We start from the raw sequence: 21,176 nt of genomic DNA on the forward strand, positions 1-21,176 counted from the left end.
GAACGAATATTTACGCCCACGTAATATATACTTAAAAAAATTATAATAGCAGATCTAGAGTGTATGGATTTGTACAACCGACAAAGAACAACCCTGGCGCTAGGATGACGTCACAGGGCATTTTGTCGCATGTGTATCTTGAAGCACCATTTCATAAATTATGTCTTAGGGTATTTGAACATGGTTTGGAAACTTTGTGGTGTTGAGTTGCGAAGGAAAGTCTGTATGATATTGTATCAATGCATTAGTGTGAGTGAGGTTGTATTATTCTATTTAAGTCAATTGGATTATGACGTGGATCACGTCGGTGTCTGCCTGTTTACCCTGAGCTATTGTATTCATACGCCCAATCTTTCCTAGTTCTATTAATCTTTTTTGAAAACTGTAAATTCAGCAATGCATAAATAATGAACGACGTCACATGTTTTAATATTAATGTTAATAGTTTTAGAAAAGTCTCTTTAGTTCACCATATACCAGAACGTTTCTGTTGCTCCACGCCATCACCGCCCCCTTAGGCTCGTATATATACGAATGGAACTCAAATATTCACGTATTACAAAACATACCAGTCTTTGTTTCATGAGCTCAGCGTGCCGGACAGCTGATTGCAGTTTGACCTCAACGCACCTGTATACGAACGCATTTCTATCAACGACAGATGTTCAGCTTAAATATTCAAATATATGTAGTGTAACAGAAGATTCATAGCCACGATATTTACATATCACATTTACAAAGCATTCGAATCATACAGATTGCCTGAGGTGATTGTAACACACATATTCAGGAATTTATATTGTTTTGCATCCCATATCTGATATCATATGTCCCATATGCTACACACTGAATTCAGTATGATGTTTCATGTGCTTTCCTGCATTCGTTAGGTTGTATTGCGTATGGTGTAACATGAATTATTCATGCTGCATACTGTATCCCACGTTGTACCATTGATCCTATATTCTTTGCCAAAATCTATATCCTAAATCATCTATGTTATATGTTGATAGTTGATGCTCTGTTGCATTATATATCGAGCGTCTTGTACCCTATATCCTAGATTGCATCCTGTGTGTTGTACATGTATCCGATATGTTGTACCCAGGTTATATTCCGTATGTTCGACCCGTATGTAGGTGGTGGGGTGGCCTAGCGGTTAAGGCGTTCGCTTGTTAGGCGGAAGGCTCGGGGTTTGATTCCCGTATGGTGCAATGTGTGAAGCCCATTTCTGGTGTTGGCCGTTGCTGGAATTTTCCTAAACGCGGCGTAAAACAATTCACTCACTCAACCCCAGTATTGTATCCCATGTCCTGTGTTACGTCAGGTAACCGTTATTTTTAACCCTACATCTAATATGCTATATTCTGTAGGCTGAACCCCTATAATGTACCTTATATCGTGTACGTTATACCCTACATCGTGTACGTTGTACCCTACATCGTGTACGTTGTACCCTACATCGTGTACGTTGTACCCTACATCGTGTACGTTGTACCCTACATCGTGTACGTTGTCTATTCAGCCAGGAGCAGGTGATCGAGCTGTACCAGGCACTGCACGCCAGCGAGAACCCAGAACTTCTGACCCAGTTCGAGAACATCATCCTAGGGGTCATCAAGGACATCCGGGTCTACCAGCAGGAGAATGACAGGTTGGAGAAGACCTACAAGAGGTGAGCGCCACGTCGCCATGGATACACATGAAACCGTCCCAGGGTTCAAAGTGTATGATAACAGCTTCCAGGACTAAATACTCTAAATGACAATGAATTCAAATGCACAGGGATTAATGTCAGTGCAAGACATATCGATGTCAAGTATACTTGTAGATGCAGTCAGATATTTAGAGCATGCTTTTAGGGTGTAAGTTAACAGCATGTCCTAAGAAACAGAGACCTTTGTCAAATGTCAAGGACAACGTGGCTTAAGAAATACAGGAAGAAATACTTCACTGGATAGACGTGAAGTTTCTCTATTGAAGTTCAACGCTTCGTTTTCGACTGATTCGTGGGTCAAATGAGAAATTGTGCAATGTGTAAGCACATTTTAAAAATCATCTGTTAATACCTGTTGGCCTGTACTGATATCTTCACGTGTATGTCAATGCCTCCAAGTGTCTGTTGATATCTGCTAATTTCTGTCTGTTACTATATCTATATTTCAGGTTAAATAGGGTGATACTGACGGCAGCTATCTGCTTGTTACGATTCTCTGTTGATATTTGTTCCTGTCTGAATGTATTTGTTATGTCTGCAGGGAGAAGGAACAACATGAACGACATTTGCGGAGTCTGGAGGACGAGATGGACGTCCACACACAGAAAGTGGAGGAACGCGTTAAAAAGGAGGTAGGGATGCTCTATAACTAAGCTCATGACGACACCAAACATTTTGTGTAAATGTCTAACTAGATATTACCAAAATGAACTGCTTTTCTGGAACACGGTATTGCAAGTATTTTGTTGATACTGAACGTGAATCCAACCCCCACCCCCCACCCACCCATGGTGAACAATCGCGTCCGTGTCTCGTCAAAGTCACTATTGAGCTCATTTAGCATAGAAGTAGATATAACGCTATCCAAATAATATATTTACATACTAGTACATAATACACCTGTCCTTTTCAACATGACAGTAGCTCTATATAAACTGATTCAGTAGGTAAACGCTGATACGGGGATATGATTTTGTGGCCACAGTGGGAAATTATGGTATCTTAATGCACATCCAGGGTGTTTAGTTATTTCTTTCAGAGTGAGTGAATATGGTTTTACGCCAGCAATCTCTTGGCGGGACAGGAATGGGCTTCACGCTTTGTACCTATCAGAATACTGAGGAATCGAACCCTTTTTCCTCGACGTGATGATCGAACGCTTTAACCACCAGGCTACCCTACCGCCCCTCTTTTGTGATCACAGCTCGTCTGGTTAAGATCTGTAACTGAACATTGCATTCCAAGCATTTCCGCCTACGGGTTTGAATTACATCGATCTTTATTTCTCGTCTCCTGTTCTCCGCGTACATCACGTGGTTGCTCCTTTCACTTTCACGCCATATGTGACAGAAACTCAATTACCATACTTTGTAAAGATTATCAATGACCTATATTTGATACACAATTTTATTCTGCAAAGATAAATTCCTTTCGCCACTATAAATTACTTACCACCAAGATATGGTATTCGCGCAGACTCGGTAAACAGACTCAAGACCCGATAAATTCCAACATTTAATGATGAGAACAGGTAATAAAAAGACATGTCCGTGTACATTAAAACCTATTTATTCACTACCTCGTCGTTGTAATAACCTATAATTACATATTCAATATTTGTTGCATTGCACTATTCGCTGCAATGGAGACAAATCAATAAGCATCGACATGTATGGAGATGGGTATTGTTATTTGAAGCGACCATTAAGATTAATATAATTCTGGATGTCAAGGCTGAAGGCATTAATACTTATCATGTTACCTATGTATGTATCTATCAATATTTTTAAGTGTCAACGCAAGCACAAAGCCACTATTTCTCAACTTATAACACGTTCACACTGCCACTTTCCTTTAAATAAAACTTCCAGTAGGCGTCTATGAAATATGCATGTATTCGTCAAGATATAGCGCGTTTCAGGTAATAACAATATGCGATTAAGTGATCACGATTCACACTTGATTGACACGAAAGGTAATATTGTCTTATATTGCAAAATAATGCATACGCCATGCCATATAGAAAGTGACCAAATGTAACATATGTGCTTTGCAAAATTGCAACCATATAGAAATACTTAAAGAAGGATTGTGTAGGTGTTTTGATACATTCAGGACACGTGTAGTTATTGACATACCTCCTTTCGTTGTTATATTTCGAATTAGAAATGAAGAAAGTGGACATTGTATGTATTCATGGACACATGTACGTCTGAAATTTTCCAGAATCAATGTATACAAGTAGAACTAAGATATTGGGTGTTTAAAACATCATACTTAGGTAAATGATGTGGCAAAGTGTACAGAAAAGAGGATTTGTAACAATAAATATTCGCCTTTTTAAGAATAGTCACTCTAATGCGTGTGATTTTTAAAAAAAGAATTAAAATCCTACAGAACGTGGGATAACACTTTCTCAGTAAAGTGCACATTCTGGTACCTGTTTGGCCCAGTCCTAGGCTCGAATCCACTCTCACCCAGAGTGAGGTAGCAGACCGCCGCGGATGCCAAACCTGAAGGCCAAAATTGAAAAGATTATTCTGGATCCGAAAATGGTCGTTCACAGACCGTGTGTAATATTCTCATTAATGAACTGTTTTGGCATTTTCTTTGGGTGGGTACAATGTGTGAAACCCATTTCTGGTGTCACTCGATGTAATATTGCTGGAACACTGTTGCATACGGCGTTACACCATACTCACTCACTCACTCACTGCTAGCTAGCTTTGATTGAACAATATCCCGTCTTCAACAAAACTCATAGTTAATTATAAGAATAGAACATATTCTGCCCTAAATAATCCGCTGATACTTGTTAGAGTCAAACATACCCGGCCTATCTGACCTGGGGTGCTACATCACTTTAAAGAAAGCTACTAATGCGACACGAGAGTTGGTCATTTGACATGGTCACACTCACTACATGTGACCACAAGAGACACAAAATCACGATTCTTGTAGATCATTCGTATATGACCAATGTCCCGTCAGCACATTTCAGCAGGTCACGTCCTTTTAGTGTTTTCGTCACCAGATCGATATTGAACTGTCCCTTGAGCAACTGCTCGTTTTCCATTCACTCGTCCGCATGTTGCACTTTCAATAGTGTTATACAGTCTTCACATTGTATTAGATAAGGGACACTCAGTCAGTATATATAAGCGTATTTTAAAAGTGCTCTAAACAAATTTATCCTACAATGACGTATCTTATTGAGGTGGTAAACAAACCAGATAAACTTGGTACCATTCTGAAAAAAATATGCCAGCTCCACATATTAATGTAACCTCTTCTTTCTCAATGAGCTACTGATTCATATTCCCAACATTAGAGAAAAAAAATCTTATGGCATGATATAATTATTATTCCAAATGCATACTCTTTTCGCGAATACAGTTTCTCACTAATATGTCAAGTTGTCTTAAAGTGCTTACGTCTCTCATATCTCCCATATATGTATACATGTTCGTAAAGAAATAGGGCCAGCCTATTGGTTAGAGCGTTCGCTCGTCACGATTCTCGGCGTAAATACAATGCTTAAAGCCCATTTCTGGTGGCCCCGGTCCTGACATGCCTGGAATATTACTAACCGCGGCGTGAAACCATAGTCACTCACTCGTTAAGAACCAGCAACACTTACACTGACTAACAGTGGAGACCCTTTTAAAATGTTTATTGAGTCAATCAAAGTTTCACCAAATTGTTACGATGAAAGAGATGTACACTACAGAGTTGTGTCCAAAACACACGATTACTCGTTAGCTGGGAAAATGAAGAGTTGAAATAGGAGTCTTATGCTCTCTATTAAGTAGTAAGCAAATGGAAAATTGGTAAACCAGTCGTATGCCATTTTTCACAACGCCTTCTATTAATTTTCTTCTGAAACTGTCCTGAAAAGGATGACCCATTCCTTAGGTAATCATTGTCAAGCATTTTTCCAACATAACATACTGTGCAAACGTCGACATTATAATTCGATTTGACCTTAGCATGTAAAGAAGTCAATCAAGGTACACAATGCATGTACAATCGTCTTTAACACTTCAAAGCGCCGCCAGCGGGACATCAAATGCGCCGCCTGATAAGGATGGTGTAGATAGCTCTACCTGAGTGACGGTGACTCATATTGTAGCAACAGCTGTTGCCGAATCGTGTCAGTTTCAACGGCAAACTCGCCACTTGTATGGATTTTCAACGCAAGAATGCGACACACACCTTGACAATCTATAAACCTGTTTTGTTCGTTTATAAAGAATGTGGGGTTGACATTATGTATTTGTACATATGTCAGCTGTGTTTAGATTCAGTCTTGTGATAACGGTATTCACCAAATCACATATATCACTTACTGTTTGGAAGTCAGGTCATTTCCAGAAAATATTTTTTGTGTAGCTCGTTACGCAAAAAATGCACACATGCAGCCCAATTTTAGGTATACGTGATGTATTCAAATATAAAACAGTCTGCTGGATTACATTTCTTGTAACCTCTGATATCTTGGTTACATTAACGTGCCTTTCTTCTGTAAATCTTGAAGGACCATACCACCCCTCATGGAAATGTATGAGTTTTCTTCATAATGTACTGAAATAAAACTAGTATTGAAAATGGCCACCCCTATATGTCTTGACAGACTGTTCATTGTAATGTGCCAGCACCGTTTGTATAATGACATTTACAGGGTTAAAAGTACAAATATATTACGTAATGAACCCACCATGGTGAGACACATGTGTGTCTAACTGAAATCAACCACAATGCCAGCAGAAAATTGACTTCATAATACCTCAAGGTTCATTTCAAACTCCTCGTTATTGTGTGTTGTTGTATGGAAACGTCCTTTTTCCCCAACAGGAGATGGAGAGATCCGACCAGGAGAAGGCGGAACTGAAACAGTTGATGGATGCCGAAATAGCCATGCTGCAGCAGAATCTGAAGAGGATGCAGAGCGTAAGCACTGTCTATATATCTGTTCCAGTACCATTATTTACCCAGTGTGTACAGAAACAAAAGCAATTGTACGTTTGTTCCACGGAAGCATTTCAACTTTCAACGTTCCGTGCAGTTACTTCCCTTTGTCGTGACCGGATCCGGGATCTTTGGTTTGAATAGATTCAAATTTGCCCTGATTATGAACTTCAGCAGCATAATAGTGGTTCTACCAAATTAGAAGTCTGTAACCTGTGTCATTGTGCACTTTCCTCCCACAGTTACCTGAAGGCATAGCTAACAACCAAATATTATCCATTTATTTGCCAATATTCTCTTAGTCTGTAGCTGTTCTGACTTTCTCAAATATGGTTGTTCCAGGAGGGTATCGATAAGGTGGGGAGGGAGACAGAGGAATATATGTGCAGTCTGAAGGCACGTCTGGAGGAATATCAGCACGAGAACAGACAACTGAGGAGTGAGCTGACAGACACACAGACGAACCTGGCTCTGGTCAAGGGGGAGCTGGTCTCCACGAAGCAGCAGTTCCAGGAGAAGAGTCGGGAGTTAGAAGTGTAAGCTTAGATGACAGTTATGGTGATCATTTTGATAAAAAATGTCTGATATGATAAAAACAATGATGATGATGATGATGATGAAGAAGAAGACGAAGAAGAAAAAGAAGCAGCAGCAGCAGCAGCAGAAGAAGAAGAAGAAGAAGATGATGATGATGATGACAGTGGCGGTGATGTCATCTGAACGAGAACTGATAAAAACAATATGACCTCTAAAAATAACATAACCTCAGCTACTTCTTGTGCCATTGCTGCCTCTACTACTAATGCTGATTATTAGGACGATAACGAGAAAGATGATGATAATAATGCTTTTGATGGTAGCTACAACATCATGTGAATTAACGTAAATATAACGTGACAATATACGTGTGCTTTGTGCTTCAGAGAGAGGACTACAGTGATGGACTGCATCAGAGAACAAGACAACCTTACTCGCCAGCTTCATATATTACAGTAAGTACGTTATTGAAAGACGGCAGTTACATTGGCCTACACTGGGCACATGGTAATGTGTGTCCCTCGGTATCTAAATTATGTAGGTAGACCTTAAGAATATAATTCATGCTTAGGGTTATCGCCCTTGAATTACAAGGATCTGCTAAATTCGACGTACTGCATTTGAGGTATTCAGGTTCGAGATGCCGTTATTATGTCGTTGTGTATTCTCTCTGCTGCTAAATACGACATTTCTCTGCGGTGATTATAAATTTGTATCTTATCTGCCAACAAGTTACATGGGAAACGATTTGTCATTCAGTATCCAATCTGAAACCAGTATCCAAAAGCAAAGTGAGATAATTTTATCTTTGTAAGGATATTATGTCAGTTCTTTATCTCAAGCTTTAACAAGTGTAGCTGTGCCATAATAATCATTTATTGGGCATTGTGATGTCACTGAAGACGGTATGCGATAAGATAAAGAAGGTTTACTGATGATCCATACCAACGATTACAGATGGTTATTGCACGTGTAAGATGTACCTATTTGGTAAGATCGTTGACAGGTCTGGTGTACAAACAAAGTACAAAAGAAAATCTGATTAGTATTTTCATTAATGCTTGAAATGTGCGTCAAAGGACATTGAACCTAAACTTTAAAACGCTTCACAGTTTTAAAATATTTAGAAGTATTTCTCCATATTTCAGCGAGACCAACAAGAAGCTCCTAGACGCGAACGATAATCTTCGAGAATCTCTCGAGACGTCTCAAAATAAACTGACTTCCCATAAACGGACGTTATCGAATGATGTAGGTATTAAAATGATAACGATGTTGTTGATGCTGATGATGATGCTATTGTTGATGATGACGATGATGATAGTATATGTTAATGATGATGATGGCGATGATTATGTTGAATAGAGATAATTGTTGTTGTTATTGTTGTTGTTGATGATGATGATGATGATGATGATGATGATGATGATAATGATGATGGTTTTGTTGCTGTTGATGATGATATTGTTGTTGATGATGATTATCCTGTTTGTTGTTTCAGTCTGCGGCCAGTGGACGCAGCACATCGCCCCGACCCCCAAGGAAAGGCTCTGTGATGAGTGACTACTTCGAAAACACCTGGTGAGTTAGTATGGTGTTTGGCTACAAATCTGGTCAGTAACAATCGATGACTTACACAAGGCCAAGATCCCACCGCGAAGTGACACACTCATGATATTATATCACGGACAGTCACCGAATCCGTCATACATGTAAATTTCACCATGTTTGTTTTCTCTATACAAATGCCGCGATTGAGTTTCCTGAGAGACTGCCACTGAAGTACATGCATTTCTCCCACGTTATGAAATTGTTTATTGTATGCTCAGTTCTGTCTTGGCCTTAGGAACCCAGGTACTAAGTTCAAAGGCAATAACTGGGATTATGAGGATCATGCTTAATAATGAAATAGGGTAGCGTACTCCCTTGTAACGTGAAATCATGATTTTAACCGCAGAATCCTTATCTTTCTTGACAAGGATATACTATGAATATTATTGTACTGTTTGTCTCCATTTTGTAGAGGTTCTATACAGTTGAGGTACTGAGGCACATTTCTGCATGTCATATTTTGCGAATATACCTTGAAACTTCCGATATTCATTTTGGTCAGGGATGCTGTCATGTAAATTCTGAAAAAAGCATGACATATGTCAGGACATTTGCTGCAGTAATGGTCAGTGCCAACGTTCCATATACATTACTATGACAATGTTGCCTCAAAAGACTACAGCATTGTCTTACCGCGCAGATCAGCATGTAAGGGAGACAAATCGCATATGGGTCGAAAACATGGTGGAGGCTGAAACGGAATGAACTGAAACCGTTTTGTTTCATATTGTTTGAAACATGCCAATATTGGATGAACACTTTCGTTAAATATGTTTTATTTTGTTTACGATTTTAGTAAAAATATGATTCTGTGTTACAACCGTTTTGAAGCCTCGCATCAAAAGGGTTCCAGTTCTGCTTGCATCGTGACGTATATGACGTATACCCTGACTCTTCTCGCTAGTCATCTACGATTGTTGTGATTGAATGAGAGTGATCTCCCTTTTCAGCCCTCCACAATACCTCCGAGCTGTCAGTGTCAACTCCTCGCTGGCCGAGGAGCTTTGTGAATTGGAGCCCAATGTGATGCAGGTGACGACGGTGTCGCCATTACGACGATTCCGGCACCTGGAGAGCTGTGAAGACGAGGAAATAGGTAAGTTGAACAGTAAACACAACATCGACCCATTGCATCACTTTGGGCGTAGTGTTGACATGGTGTAGGGCCGATAATGGTCTTGTTTTCGGTATGTGTGTCCTGCAGACGTTTACGCCGCCTATAGCGCCATCATGGCATGGGACGGCAGAAATGGTTACCTCATCACTGCCTCCTGCAGATGTGGTAAGAGTGTGTTTGAGGTACTGAAGAGGTATAATGGTGTTTCTGAAAATATATACCAATTTATTAAAATGTGTGCCCCTCCGTTCCTGTGACTGCGAAACACGTGGTCTTCACTTCGGTTACTCCTTTACCTAACATCATGTGTGAACGAAGTCGTGCAGGATCGCTTACTATATCTTCAGGGGATAGTATTGCGAGGTTATACTGTATATTTTATACACATTGAATAAAACACTTAAGGATATTATCAGGCACGTAGCTAGCTAGTATTTTCGTGTAAACACGATAAGATGAAAAACTTTATGTTTAGACTGTATTCAGGGCGTGCCCAACCAACAATCACAAGTGTAAGAGGGGTCTATTTTTCTTAACGGTTGCTATACGCCGCTGGTTATAGCATCCATTTATTAGCATGCAACCTCCTCCATCCGCTAACCTCCTTTCACAAAACCTCTATGTAATGCCTTCGACGAACTGTTCCGATATCCCCGGTATATCCGCCATGAGCGATCATATAAACATCATATTGCGTATACTGATGAGATTGTCACCATTGATCAGGTGCATACGTTGATATTCACCACTAAAGGGTTCCATTGTATATCCTTGCAAGCATCATTGCAATCAAAGCATCAACCACCTAGATATGGTCAGTTATATGTTTTCAGTCGTGGGCTTTTCAGACAGTGGCCATTCCACCATGCGCGACTACAACGAACCTGACACCGAGTCGGAGTGCCTCAGTTACGAGAGCGATGCCCGGTCACTGCCACGGAGGCCGAAGCGGTTGAAGCCAGGCAATATGTTGGAGGAGGAGGTGAGTGACCACACTAATGAGGTTGTCATGGTTACCAGAATGATTTTCATAAAATTTCCCGGGACAGCAAAACATCACTAGATTTTACATATTTTTGGAGCCGTAAGTTTGTTTTAAATGATTGTGTAAAAAGACTTGTTTGGAGATGAGGGATAGAACTTTCGGCTTCCAAAAGATGTTTTGGTGTATCGTCAGATAACTAGCGAATGGAAGTTTAAAGAAAACGCCATCGATCCATATATATTATTCAGTTCTTACTTCCTGTGAACAAACGTTGTAATATCACTCTAGGCTGTGCTATCCATCTGGGGTATTTTCAGGTATCTTCAATACTACTAAATAACATAAATACAGCCGAAAACAAGAAACGGTGACTCTAGTGGCAACTTAAACAACACCTGACAAGTCGATGAGTTTTGTTAGCAGTGCTTAAATCATTTTGTGCATCTGGGCCCAGAACACCCCCATACATGCACAGTATGTGCACAGTGATCTTATATAAATTCACCGCGCGTCGGAGGCCATTTTGTTAAAGATCTGTTCATGTCATTCCAGGAGTTCGACTCCCATGACGAGATGGAGACTGACGCAGAGACCGCCATTGAGAGGTCAGAAGCCGAACTGTTTAAGAACATGCAGAGTAAACGTCTCAGCTCCTCCGGAAGTCGAGGGTCACGTGGCAGTCTCCGATCTTTGCCGACCAGTGACACCGGAAATACTCGAACTCCCAAAGGAAATCGCGGATCCACAAGACGACAGATGCAGATATCCCCTGAACAGGTATCTCGATAGATAACCATGACGACAATGCGCCAGCTTGTAAAACTTCAAATCATCTTCAATATTAGTTCGAGCAGGTTTGTTCACCCATAGACAGTCCCCTAATGACCGAATCGTGGTCACTCTACAGTAACTGAGGTGTCCATTGTCGTAAAAAATGGTGGCCTTTAAAATTTCACATTTACTCGACGAGGGGATAAAGAGACAGTGCTAACGTTATTAATGTTCAGGATAACTTTAAACCATCTTACCAAGGACAGGGAGTTAACTAACTTTCAAAGTCCAGTTTGCCGAATGATCGAAAGTGTACGTTAGAAGTCAGTTACCTCCCTTGCCAAGGGATGACATTAAAATCCAGCCGACTTACTCTCTAATGTCTGCCGTACAGTTACTCAACGTCAAGGTGTCCAAGGAGCCCGAGAGGATGTACAAGGTGGTCCTGGCCGGAGATGCTGCGGTCGGCAAGTCAAGTTTCATCATGAGACTGTGCAAGGGCAAGTTCGTCAACAACCTCAGCTCCACACTGGGTACGTTCAGTAAATCTGTTGTGGTAAAGGCAACATCGGCCAAGACGTAAACATTAAACATTACCATGGATGACCTGAGGTGACCTGCTGGGTCCAAAAGGCAATGTGTCCGTCGACATGTGAGTTCGAATTCCTAATAAGCCCCAGATGTGCCTGTTGGGTTGGCTCATCATTACTAGCCTTTAGTCAACGTTTACAAACATCCTTACTCCGGGTCTTTCTCCCTTGACAGACTTGCTCATCGTGACGTAACATAGATAATGTTCGTTAAGGGGCTGTACCACAATCATTTAAGCAATTACTCATTACAAAGTTTATTGCCTTCGCGTTTTTTCAGTTGACAAAATGTTTAGTATCCCCATTGTGTATGTTTTCACAGGTGTGGACTTCCAGACCAAAGTGATTGAAGTTGATGGCCGGACCATCGCCCTTCAACTTTGGGACACCGCTGGACAGGAGAGGTCAGTTATTGCGTATTGTGGCCAGTTGGGAGTGTTGTTCTGTTTCAAAGTGTAGTGGTCAGTTGTTTTGGATTAGGGTCAGTTTCAAGGTGTGGTGGTCAGTTGTGTCGGATTGTGGTCAGTCGCAAGGAGTAGTACTCTGCGTATTGGCTGGTATATTCATTCACACGTTGAAATGAAAGAGTGTTTCATTACAAGCGGTTGTTTTATCTTGCAAAAATCTGTTTGAAGGCTTTTTGTCAGTCATCATCCAGTTTGACTCAAACACCATCAACTATATATCCCGATCTACAGTCGTATACTCCTGACTCAATTAATGTATGATGTATACACACAGGTTCCGGAGCATCGCAAAGTCTTATTTCCGGCGTGCCGACGGCGTTCTGCTGCTGTACGACTGTACATACGAGCGTTCCTTCCTCAACGTGCGCGATTGGGTGGAAGCTGTGGAGGTTTGTAGACAAGTTAGTTGACCCCCATTTTACTAGATGTGGCCTGTCCTCTGTCCTGCTTTATAACGCCATGCCAGAAGGGAAGCGACCATTTCTTATTCTGGGACGGGGGTCGGGGACGTTACGATGAGTATGTGATTTGTTCGGTTCTGAAAATTGTGTGCTTAGGACAAAATAAATTCGCATTCTCATTACCATCTCGGAACGTTAGAATGTCGGTCCAAAACTCATTATCACTCAATTAGCTTTTTCGCTGTTGTTGCCCGCACCAAACGTAGACAGCTGATGATGACACTATATACGATACGCCACTTAGAACGTGTATATTACTATACGTAATACTTATGATATTTGATGGGTCAAGGAAAGAGATTTTTCGTTAGAAAGTGTTTTGTTACGACGGCGTAAAATAATATTGGCACTGTTACTGACGTGATGCTTATTTTGTATCTACCAATGTTATATCGGTGATCTACATACGGCGAATCAGATTCATTTGAGAGGACATTCGGAAGTTGTTCACTTGTTCAAAATAACCACGATCAGATTCTTGTCGTAAATGACAAGCAGATCCCAACACAGATAAGGGAGGCAAATCTCTACAATGTGGCCTTTCACCATTTGTCCTGTATTGATAGTGAAATCATAAATCAGGATGTTTGCTGCTGACTGAGTTAGGTAATAGAACTTGTACTTTGTGCTGTTAAGTGTTATTTTTGTCTCCGAGTTCCTTGATAAACCATGATTCCGTTTCGGTTACTGGCATCTCAGGATGGCGCCATGAAGAAAATACCTATCATGTTCTGTGCCAACAAGACTGACATCAGGGACGAAATGCAGCAACAGGGACGACGAGTTGTCCGGTTTGATGACGGGTCAAGGCTGGCAAGGGTAGGTAACTCTCAAACACTACAGCCTGTTGATATGAAAGGGTAGTTGAAATTCACATTGTATTTCTTTAGCAAGATGGAATAATTAGTAAATTAAATGATACAGATGGATATTTAATGTGTAAGTGACAGGTCTCAGCAATCCATGTGCTGGTCGTCAGGGGCGACTAACGGGATTGGGTCGTCAGGCTCACTGACTGGCTTCGTATATGTCATATGATTCCATCGGCTACTTTCATCACATTTAACACCCTTCTGTTCCGTTGTCATTGTCATTTTTGTCCATTTTCAGGAATATGAAGGATTGTTTATCGAAACCAGCGCTAAGGACGGATCAAATATACAAGAAGCAGTCATAGAATTGACTAGGTAAGCGGAACGTTACATTAACTCAGTGTGTTACGTTGCTCTTATATAATACACGATACGTGATAAAACGTTTTCAAGTAATTGGGTATTTACTCCCATGTCTGTTTATGTATGTGTAATTGCATTTTTTATGAGTAACTAGCATTTTGCATACTCCCACAAATTTTAAGAACTGAGTACTTTTACACAGAGTTTCTTATCCTTATTAGGTAATTAACTACATATATAAGTATAGATGCTTCTCAATAGACTTAAAGTTGTTATTCGTTGTTATATTTCAAAATAGTTTTCAGTCATATTCTCAACATGGAAGTCATATGACCATCATAGTAAACTCCGGACAATGGCTGCGGCTATAACAGTATATGCATAATCTGTATAGGCACCGCCTACCGTTTGCTAATGCTGTTTGGGTGCCACGAAGAATCATATGCAAACCAATTTAGTTAACTGAATAAAGTACGAAAGGTATTACAGACCTATCGGGTTTTTAGTGATTCTTTAGTATTCACAGATTTGTAATTAACTGAGTAAGTGTGATCTTTATTTATTAAAATACGCAAATACGCGCCTTATCTGGAGCTGTGCCTTTACTGTTACGTTGAGGTGGCCCATAGGCCAGATTCCAGGCTTGAACCTTTTCATTAATAACTGATTCTCGGCAAAGGTTTTCTTGGCGATTGTACGTAAGCTTCAGTCATTTCTGAGGTGACCATGTAAAATCTTAATACCAATTGATTTTCAAAGAGTTGCTGGCGATGTATGTTCTTTGATACACTATTTTTTAGTTTTGGCATTTTACTTATAGCATTTGCTATAGATATAAGGTTCTGCACATTAGGGTTTCACATCAAAATGAGGCCAGTAACAACCAAGCTAAGTGAAAGATCCCGTCGTTTACAAATGTGAAAAATAGCTCTAGCTCTCAGGGTTAACAAAAACGATTTCCAGACCAGAACACCAACAGCAATAACAACAAACAACAAACACATCTTATGTTGCCTTTTGATGTTACAATATTACGATTAATGATGGAACTCTATTTTGTCAGATTACTGCGGACGAATGAGGACTTAGAGGTGAAAAATGTGGGCATGCAGCTGCAGGATATGAAGACGGTGAAGAAAAGCAGCTCGTGTTGTCGATAAGACGGAAAGACACACAGACAGACGGACGTTTAGTGCAATGTGGGATGTCGCAATTCCAGGCATATATCTGTTGTATTCAAACAGAAACTAACGTGACACAGTATGTGGACACAGTGTAAATAGCAAACGTTATTTTCTGATAAATGCTTCAAGAAGACACCTGTGAGAAATCCTGTAAATCTTGATGAGCTGATTCCGGCCAATCCTGTTACATATCCCTGAAGATGATTTGAGAATCCTGATTTCCTAGAGGAGGCCATTGAGTCATACATGAAGGTTGGAAGTGCTCCATCAACACGTGACCATTTACGTCACACAGGAATTTCCCTTCTGCACTGGGCACCAGCGTTACGACAAACAGTTTGGACTGGTTAGGAAACAAGTGATAGTATCATATTACCAGCTTCATTCTGTGATCAGCAGTGCTTGAAATGATGATCGATGGGTTATTGTGATCGGCAAGACTGATCACCGGACGAGTCCACTGGGAGTGTTGACAGGGTTGTATTGTATATATATGTATCCACTCACTGACTGGTCGGCGGAACATTACGATATTCCGGCATTATGTGCAAGCACATCTATTCCATCAATATAGGTCAATTATATGACACCCATATCCAGTTCACGTGCTTTAATATTCCCCAGTCATGCTTAAACTGGCTCTATTTAAGTGCTTCCATTTCAGATATATACCATAGCGTCTTGTATAGCGTTGCTTATGTATACTGGTGTTGCTTGTATCATTGATGAGCAATTTTTGCATTCATTTGCAACATTAAATGCATAATTTATTTTATATATATATATGAGTTATCGTGACCAACATGTTGAAATGGTATATATTGTACATGCAGTTTTCATAGTACATGCTTACATGTATAAAAGTCCCATTTCATACTTGAAACTAGAAGCCTGTGTTAATTAACCAAACTTATATCTTCGTAAAATTATCTCAATATGTTTTGATGCTGGTGTTTTACCTGATGTTTTTATCTTATACCTTTAGTCATAGTTTTAGGATAAAATAATATTATTCTGTTTTGTACATGATCTTGTAAATATCGGGGCAAATATGTTTGCATTCCAAATGTATTTATCGAATCTGCGTGTTTGTGTACGATTTCAGGACTTCCGATTCTACATTGAACGTACTGTTTACAAGGGGAAATTTGACCCAGGTATTCGTATCTGTAAAGAATTCTAAATACCGAGATATCAGTCGGTAAATACACTAACACCCCTGAAATTAATTTGTTCCAAAAGATTTCCGAACAATTAGAATTCACCTATAGGAACGAAATAATTGTGTGCATAAAAATGTCTGTCTCAAATACGTTTTGAAAAGTTGTGATAGTGCTTGTGCCTTGGGCGTTTGGGGGCGCTTTCGGCGCTTTCGGCTAATTGTCGCTGGTCGGACCTCGCGCTCTTTAGATTTATACGGATCATCCTTTGCTTATTGGCAAAGCGTCAACAGATAGGTTCATTTGTACCAACTGTATCTGGCCACTTCACAGAGTTCTGGTAGCTGTGTTTCCAGGAAACAGTCGCTAAGTCGCGATGATGTTCAATGGGTTCACAATAATCTTCGTTTATGTTATCTCCAGGTAGCGACACCTCTTTAATACTTTGAATTAACAGTTTGTGAAAAGTCTAAATTTGATTTGAATTGAATGGACAACATGCTGATATTTGGTTCAATGGTTTGTATTTGTTTGATCTGTGAGAGTAGAAAGAAGTAAATGTTGACACTTTTCTACTTTACATAATATCATCACGATTAATAATCAGCATTAACATTGGATTAGTCATATGGTTGTCCGTCCAAAGTATCAGCGTTACGTCATACTGAAACTATACCTCAACGACAGTCATGAGAATACTTATATGTAGAATGTACTTGTTTCATTATCATCGTCATGACAGGCTATTTATTCCATGTCTTTTGAATTCCATAGCGTTTACATCCATCCATGTTCCTAACCCTTGCTGTGAGAACCACGCACAAAAATCGTATCAAGATGACAATTGCCCATAGCATTTTCGCTTGAGTAGCGCTAGAGCTTTGATGTGAAGAGGCTGGTTAGTAATATTTCTTATGAAACGAAAACCCACATAGCCGTGACCTCAACAGTCAGGACACCCATTTATCCCGAGTCTTGATTGTCTGGACACCCATTCGCCTCGATCTTGATAATCTGGGCATCTATTGTGCATGGGCATCGATAATCGGGATATTTCGTTTATCCGGGTTTCGATAGTCCCGTTAACACAGACACTTGTAGTTCGGTCACCGGGTAGACTGGGCAAACACATTTACGGATCGTCTTGTTAAAGATGCTCTCTGATTGTTAATCCTGGGTGAATTACTCTACAACGTCCGGTTACATTATTACATTATATGTTGATATAATCAGGTCGAGTCATTCTGTTGTTCGTTATTCATAAAAAAGATTAAAATGATTCCAGTCAGTGACACATGCTGTTGTCCCATCTCGTATCACAGATGCAGAGGTAACAGTATCATGGAATAGGGTCTTTAAGTTTCGCGGAGGATCCACTTCCGGTAATACGTTGGTTCCGACTCCCTTAGGGCGTGTCAGCTTGGGGCCCAGGTCACTTACAGTGTCAGATTTCCGATGACAAGCGTATATTCAAGAACCACTTCTGGTGCCAAACTGCGCGACCGTCAAATATGACTTTACTAGACCGGACCAAGTATACAACCTAGCTGGGCTGTCACAGCTGTTGGCAGTTGTAATGGTTGGCAAATTTAGGGGTCGTTAGATTGGGACTTTGTTATTCATGCTGGAATTATCGGTTCTTTGCTGTCAACTGACAACCGTGAAGCTATTCGGAAAGGCATGAAACGTTGCTTGTCACCGGAAGTACCAAAGATCAGAGTGCCGTGACTTGCTTACGGACCTTATAGTTGAACATGATGCAAGTTTCGGTAACATGGACATTGTACGAAGGAAGATCTTGAGAGGACATGTTTTCTTGGTTCATCGGCCGAACAATATGTTTTCGGAACAGGGCGAGGGTGTAAGGCATTTTGCACATGTGGAATGTGCATATTTGATCGGTGGAAAAAGGTTTACTGGACACCGTATCCGCGCTTCTGTAGTGTTATGCTCGAAACTGTTCCATTTCTGACAAATCAAGATTTCGTTCGCTAAGTATGCCGCCAGCTTACCTGTGATAACTGTTTCAGTGGTGTCTTATCGGACTTCCTGTAATTAATACCTGTCTCACAGTCGAAGGGGGAAAGTTCTGTAAATACAGTCTCAATAAAAAAAATGAAATCTTAATTGTCTTATGTTATGTCACTACACTAAAACTGGACAGAACAGCTGTAGTTAGACGACAAAGGAGAGTGTGATGGCCTGTTTTCAGCAGTACCCCCCGGGTCTTGATTCCCGGTGCTCTCTTAGCGCTAACATAGTCGTATGTTGAATGTGTATGTATTGCACATGTCAATCGAAAGTCTAGGTCCACGGCCTCTTTTTGCAATGCACGTAGGTGATCGTAAGTCACTAAGGTACCTTAGTGCAGTGTTAAAGCGTGGGAGTTAAGGTTAACCTTAGTAAAGGTTGCTTCGTGAAAGGAGCTTCTGGGTTGTAAGCAGTGGTTGATAGCATGGATACTATTCTACAAGGTCATGATGTCACATGTCATTAGTCAGAAGTGAGTGAGTGGGTACGTTTTTACGCCGTTTCACTGCCATTTCAGCAACATTTGCGCGGGAGCAGCAGAAATGGACTTCACAAACTGTACCCTTGAGGGGAATCAAACCCGGGTGTTTCTAGCGACGTTCTAACCACTAATCTAACCTAATCTACCCCGATCAGTCAGTCAGGGCACAGCTTAACCAGTCAATCCTTATTGTTCAGCTTTGTAACTGTTTTCATTGTCACAGTATGTCCAATATAAGATTCCCGCACACTGTATGAAGGTCAGAGGGTAGGAGAGTGGTTAAAGCTTCCTCTCGTGTCCACTTAGGTCCGCGTTCGATTCCCTACATGTGAACATGCGTGTGTGAGTATTCCCCGCCCTTACGGCGTTTTCAGAAATATTCCACAGGAAGTGTGAGTGAAGATTATTCCCGATGCTTTTAGCAATTTTTAGTCTATCGTAGATCGGTTTCAAACCTTGTAACCATGATGGGGTTCGAACAAAGTGTTTTTACTTATCATGCGCCCCTGCGAACAGCCCCTAAACACACATCTTCAATCATTGTTCTACCGCTCATTATCATGTGATGCAAGCATCGGTCCGGCGTCTTGCTCTCCTCAACTGTAATACTCCCAGTACATGTTGGATTTCATCAAAATGCCATACTCGCTAAGGCAGTCACACCTGAAAATTGTATATCTTCGAGTTTCAAACGGGTGAAGTATTTCCTAAATTTGACACCTAAAGGTCAACTGCACCGTGACCTTCACACTAGACGACGTTACCGGCATATTTTGCCATTTCTATACCCGTTTTCAGCAGCAAAACACTCGTACATGTTCGTGAATGTCTCAGCCTTTAATTTGATTGAATCCTTTTCCTAAGCAGGTATGTACGTTATAAACCTGTGAAATATTCATATCTCTGACATTTATTATTGAGATCTAAAACGCAATACGTTTATATACTTGCGCAATACCTTCATATACATGAGAAATACCTTCATATACCTGACCAATACCTTCATATGCCTGAGCAATACTTTCATATACGAGAGCAATGCCTTCATATACTTAAGCTATAAATTCATTTTCCGGAGCATTACCTTCACATACGCAAGCTGTAAATTCATATACCTAAACAATACCTTCATTCACCTGAGCTAAACCTTCATATATCCGAGGAATACCTTCATGTACATGAGAAATACCTTCATATGCCTGACCAATAGCTTCATGTACTTTCACCGTCCTGAATTCTATATAAAAGGCTAGAACTGACTTAGTGTCTGTCGGAAGGACATGTGTCAGTTTGAGGTTTTCTGCCACATAAAGCTGCATGTCATGGCATTACTAAAAACATTGCCCGTTTCCCATCAAACAAAGCAAACCTCAGATTATAGACAGTGACTCAACTCTCGATAACGCTCGATAACTTGTCCTATGACTGCTGTCATATTTGTACACAGATCGATGTGGGCGATATCTCCTTTCCCGGGCGGTTTTAAGCTACCCCCGCCCCCACGAAGGGCGGTGTGAACATGTTTCGGGGTTTACCTCCCACAGCCTGGGGGTCAGTGAGCATTTGAAGAGGGATTATCTTCTAATCTCAACAAGCGTCTTCACTGTGTAGGTTAATCTATATGTCCCTCCTTGTCCCGTCAGACTATGTGGAAAAGTGTTGAAAATATTTGAAAACCGTTAAGGAGAAAACCTTCTGAGAAACAGTGAAAAGATTCGAAACAATGCTCCGAGACAAACCTTTTGGTTTGAAGTAGGCGAGCAGTTTGAACGCTGTCTTATCCCGCCTCAGGATACGGGTCGATTCCAATCAGTCCAATAATGCCAGAGTGCGAAACAATTTCCAAATTTTGCTGGCTTGCTATGCCCACAAAATAATTCACAAGCCCGCAAATTGAATGTAGACACGAGTTTTATAATTA

General features: G+C 40.6%; 1 protein-coding gene across 4 annotated transcripts in view; it reads left to right on the top strand.

The window, feature by feature from the left end:
• The window catches only part of LOC137261855 (ras and EF-hand domain-containing protein-like), a 40,747-nt gene extending 21,877 nt beyond the window's left edge, over nucleotides 1-18,870 (top strand). For 2 of the 4 annotated variants that reach the window (XM_067799659.1, XM_067799660.1), the window contains 16 exons: nucleotides 1,526-1,675; nucleotides 2,259-2,349; nucleotides 6,572-6,667; nucleotides 7,028-7,221; nucleotides 7,609-7,677; nucleotides 8,371-8,473; nucleotides 8,724-8,803; nucleotides 9,784-9,929; nucleotides 10,799-10,932; nucleotides 11,488-11,712; nucleotides 12,101-12,239; nucleotides 12,619-12,700; nucleotides 13,038-13,152; nucleotides 13,924-14,043; nucleotides 14,335-14,411; nucleotides 15,463-18,870. In XM_067799659.1, coding sequence (XP_067655760.1) covers nucleotides 1,526-1,675; nucleotides 2,259-2,349; nucleotides 6,572-6,667; nucleotides 7,028-7,221; nucleotides 7,609-7,677; nucleotides 8,371-8,473; nucleotides 8,724-8,803; nucleotides 9,784-9,929; nucleotides 10,799-10,932; nucleotides 11,488-11,712; nucleotides 12,101-12,239; nucleotides 12,619-12,700; nucleotides 13,038-13,152; nucleotides 13,924-14,043; nucleotides 14,335-14,411; nucleotides 15,463-15,559 — 1,918 coding nt within the window. In that variant the 3' untranslated portion in view covers nucleotides 15,560-18,870. Of the gene's footprint in view, nucleotides 1-1,525; nucleotides 1,676-2,258; nucleotides 2,350-6,571; nucleotides 6,668-7,027; nucleotides 7,222-7,608; nucleotides 7,678-8,370; nucleotides 8,474-8,723; nucleotides 8,804-9,783; nucleotides 9,930-10,783; nucleotides 10,933-11,487; nucleotides 11,713-12,100; nucleotides 12,240-12,618; nucleotides 12,701-13,037; nucleotides 13,165-13,923; nucleotides 14,044-14,334; nucleotides 14,412-15,462 lie in introns of all 4 variants that reach the window. The other 2 variants (XM_067799657.1, XM_067799658.1) reach the window with 2 other exon arrangements.
• The last annotated feature ends 2,306 nt before the right edge of the window (nucleotides 18,871-21,176 follow it).

Source organism: Haliotis asinina, chromosome 14 (assembly GCF_037392515.1).
Source record: "Haliotis asinina isolate JCU_RB_2024 chromosome 14, JCU_Hal_asi_v2, whole genome shotgun sequence".
Classification (NCBI taxonomy): Eukaryota; Metazoa; Mollusca; class Gastropoda; order Lepetellida; family Haliotidae; genus Haliotis; species Haliotis asinina.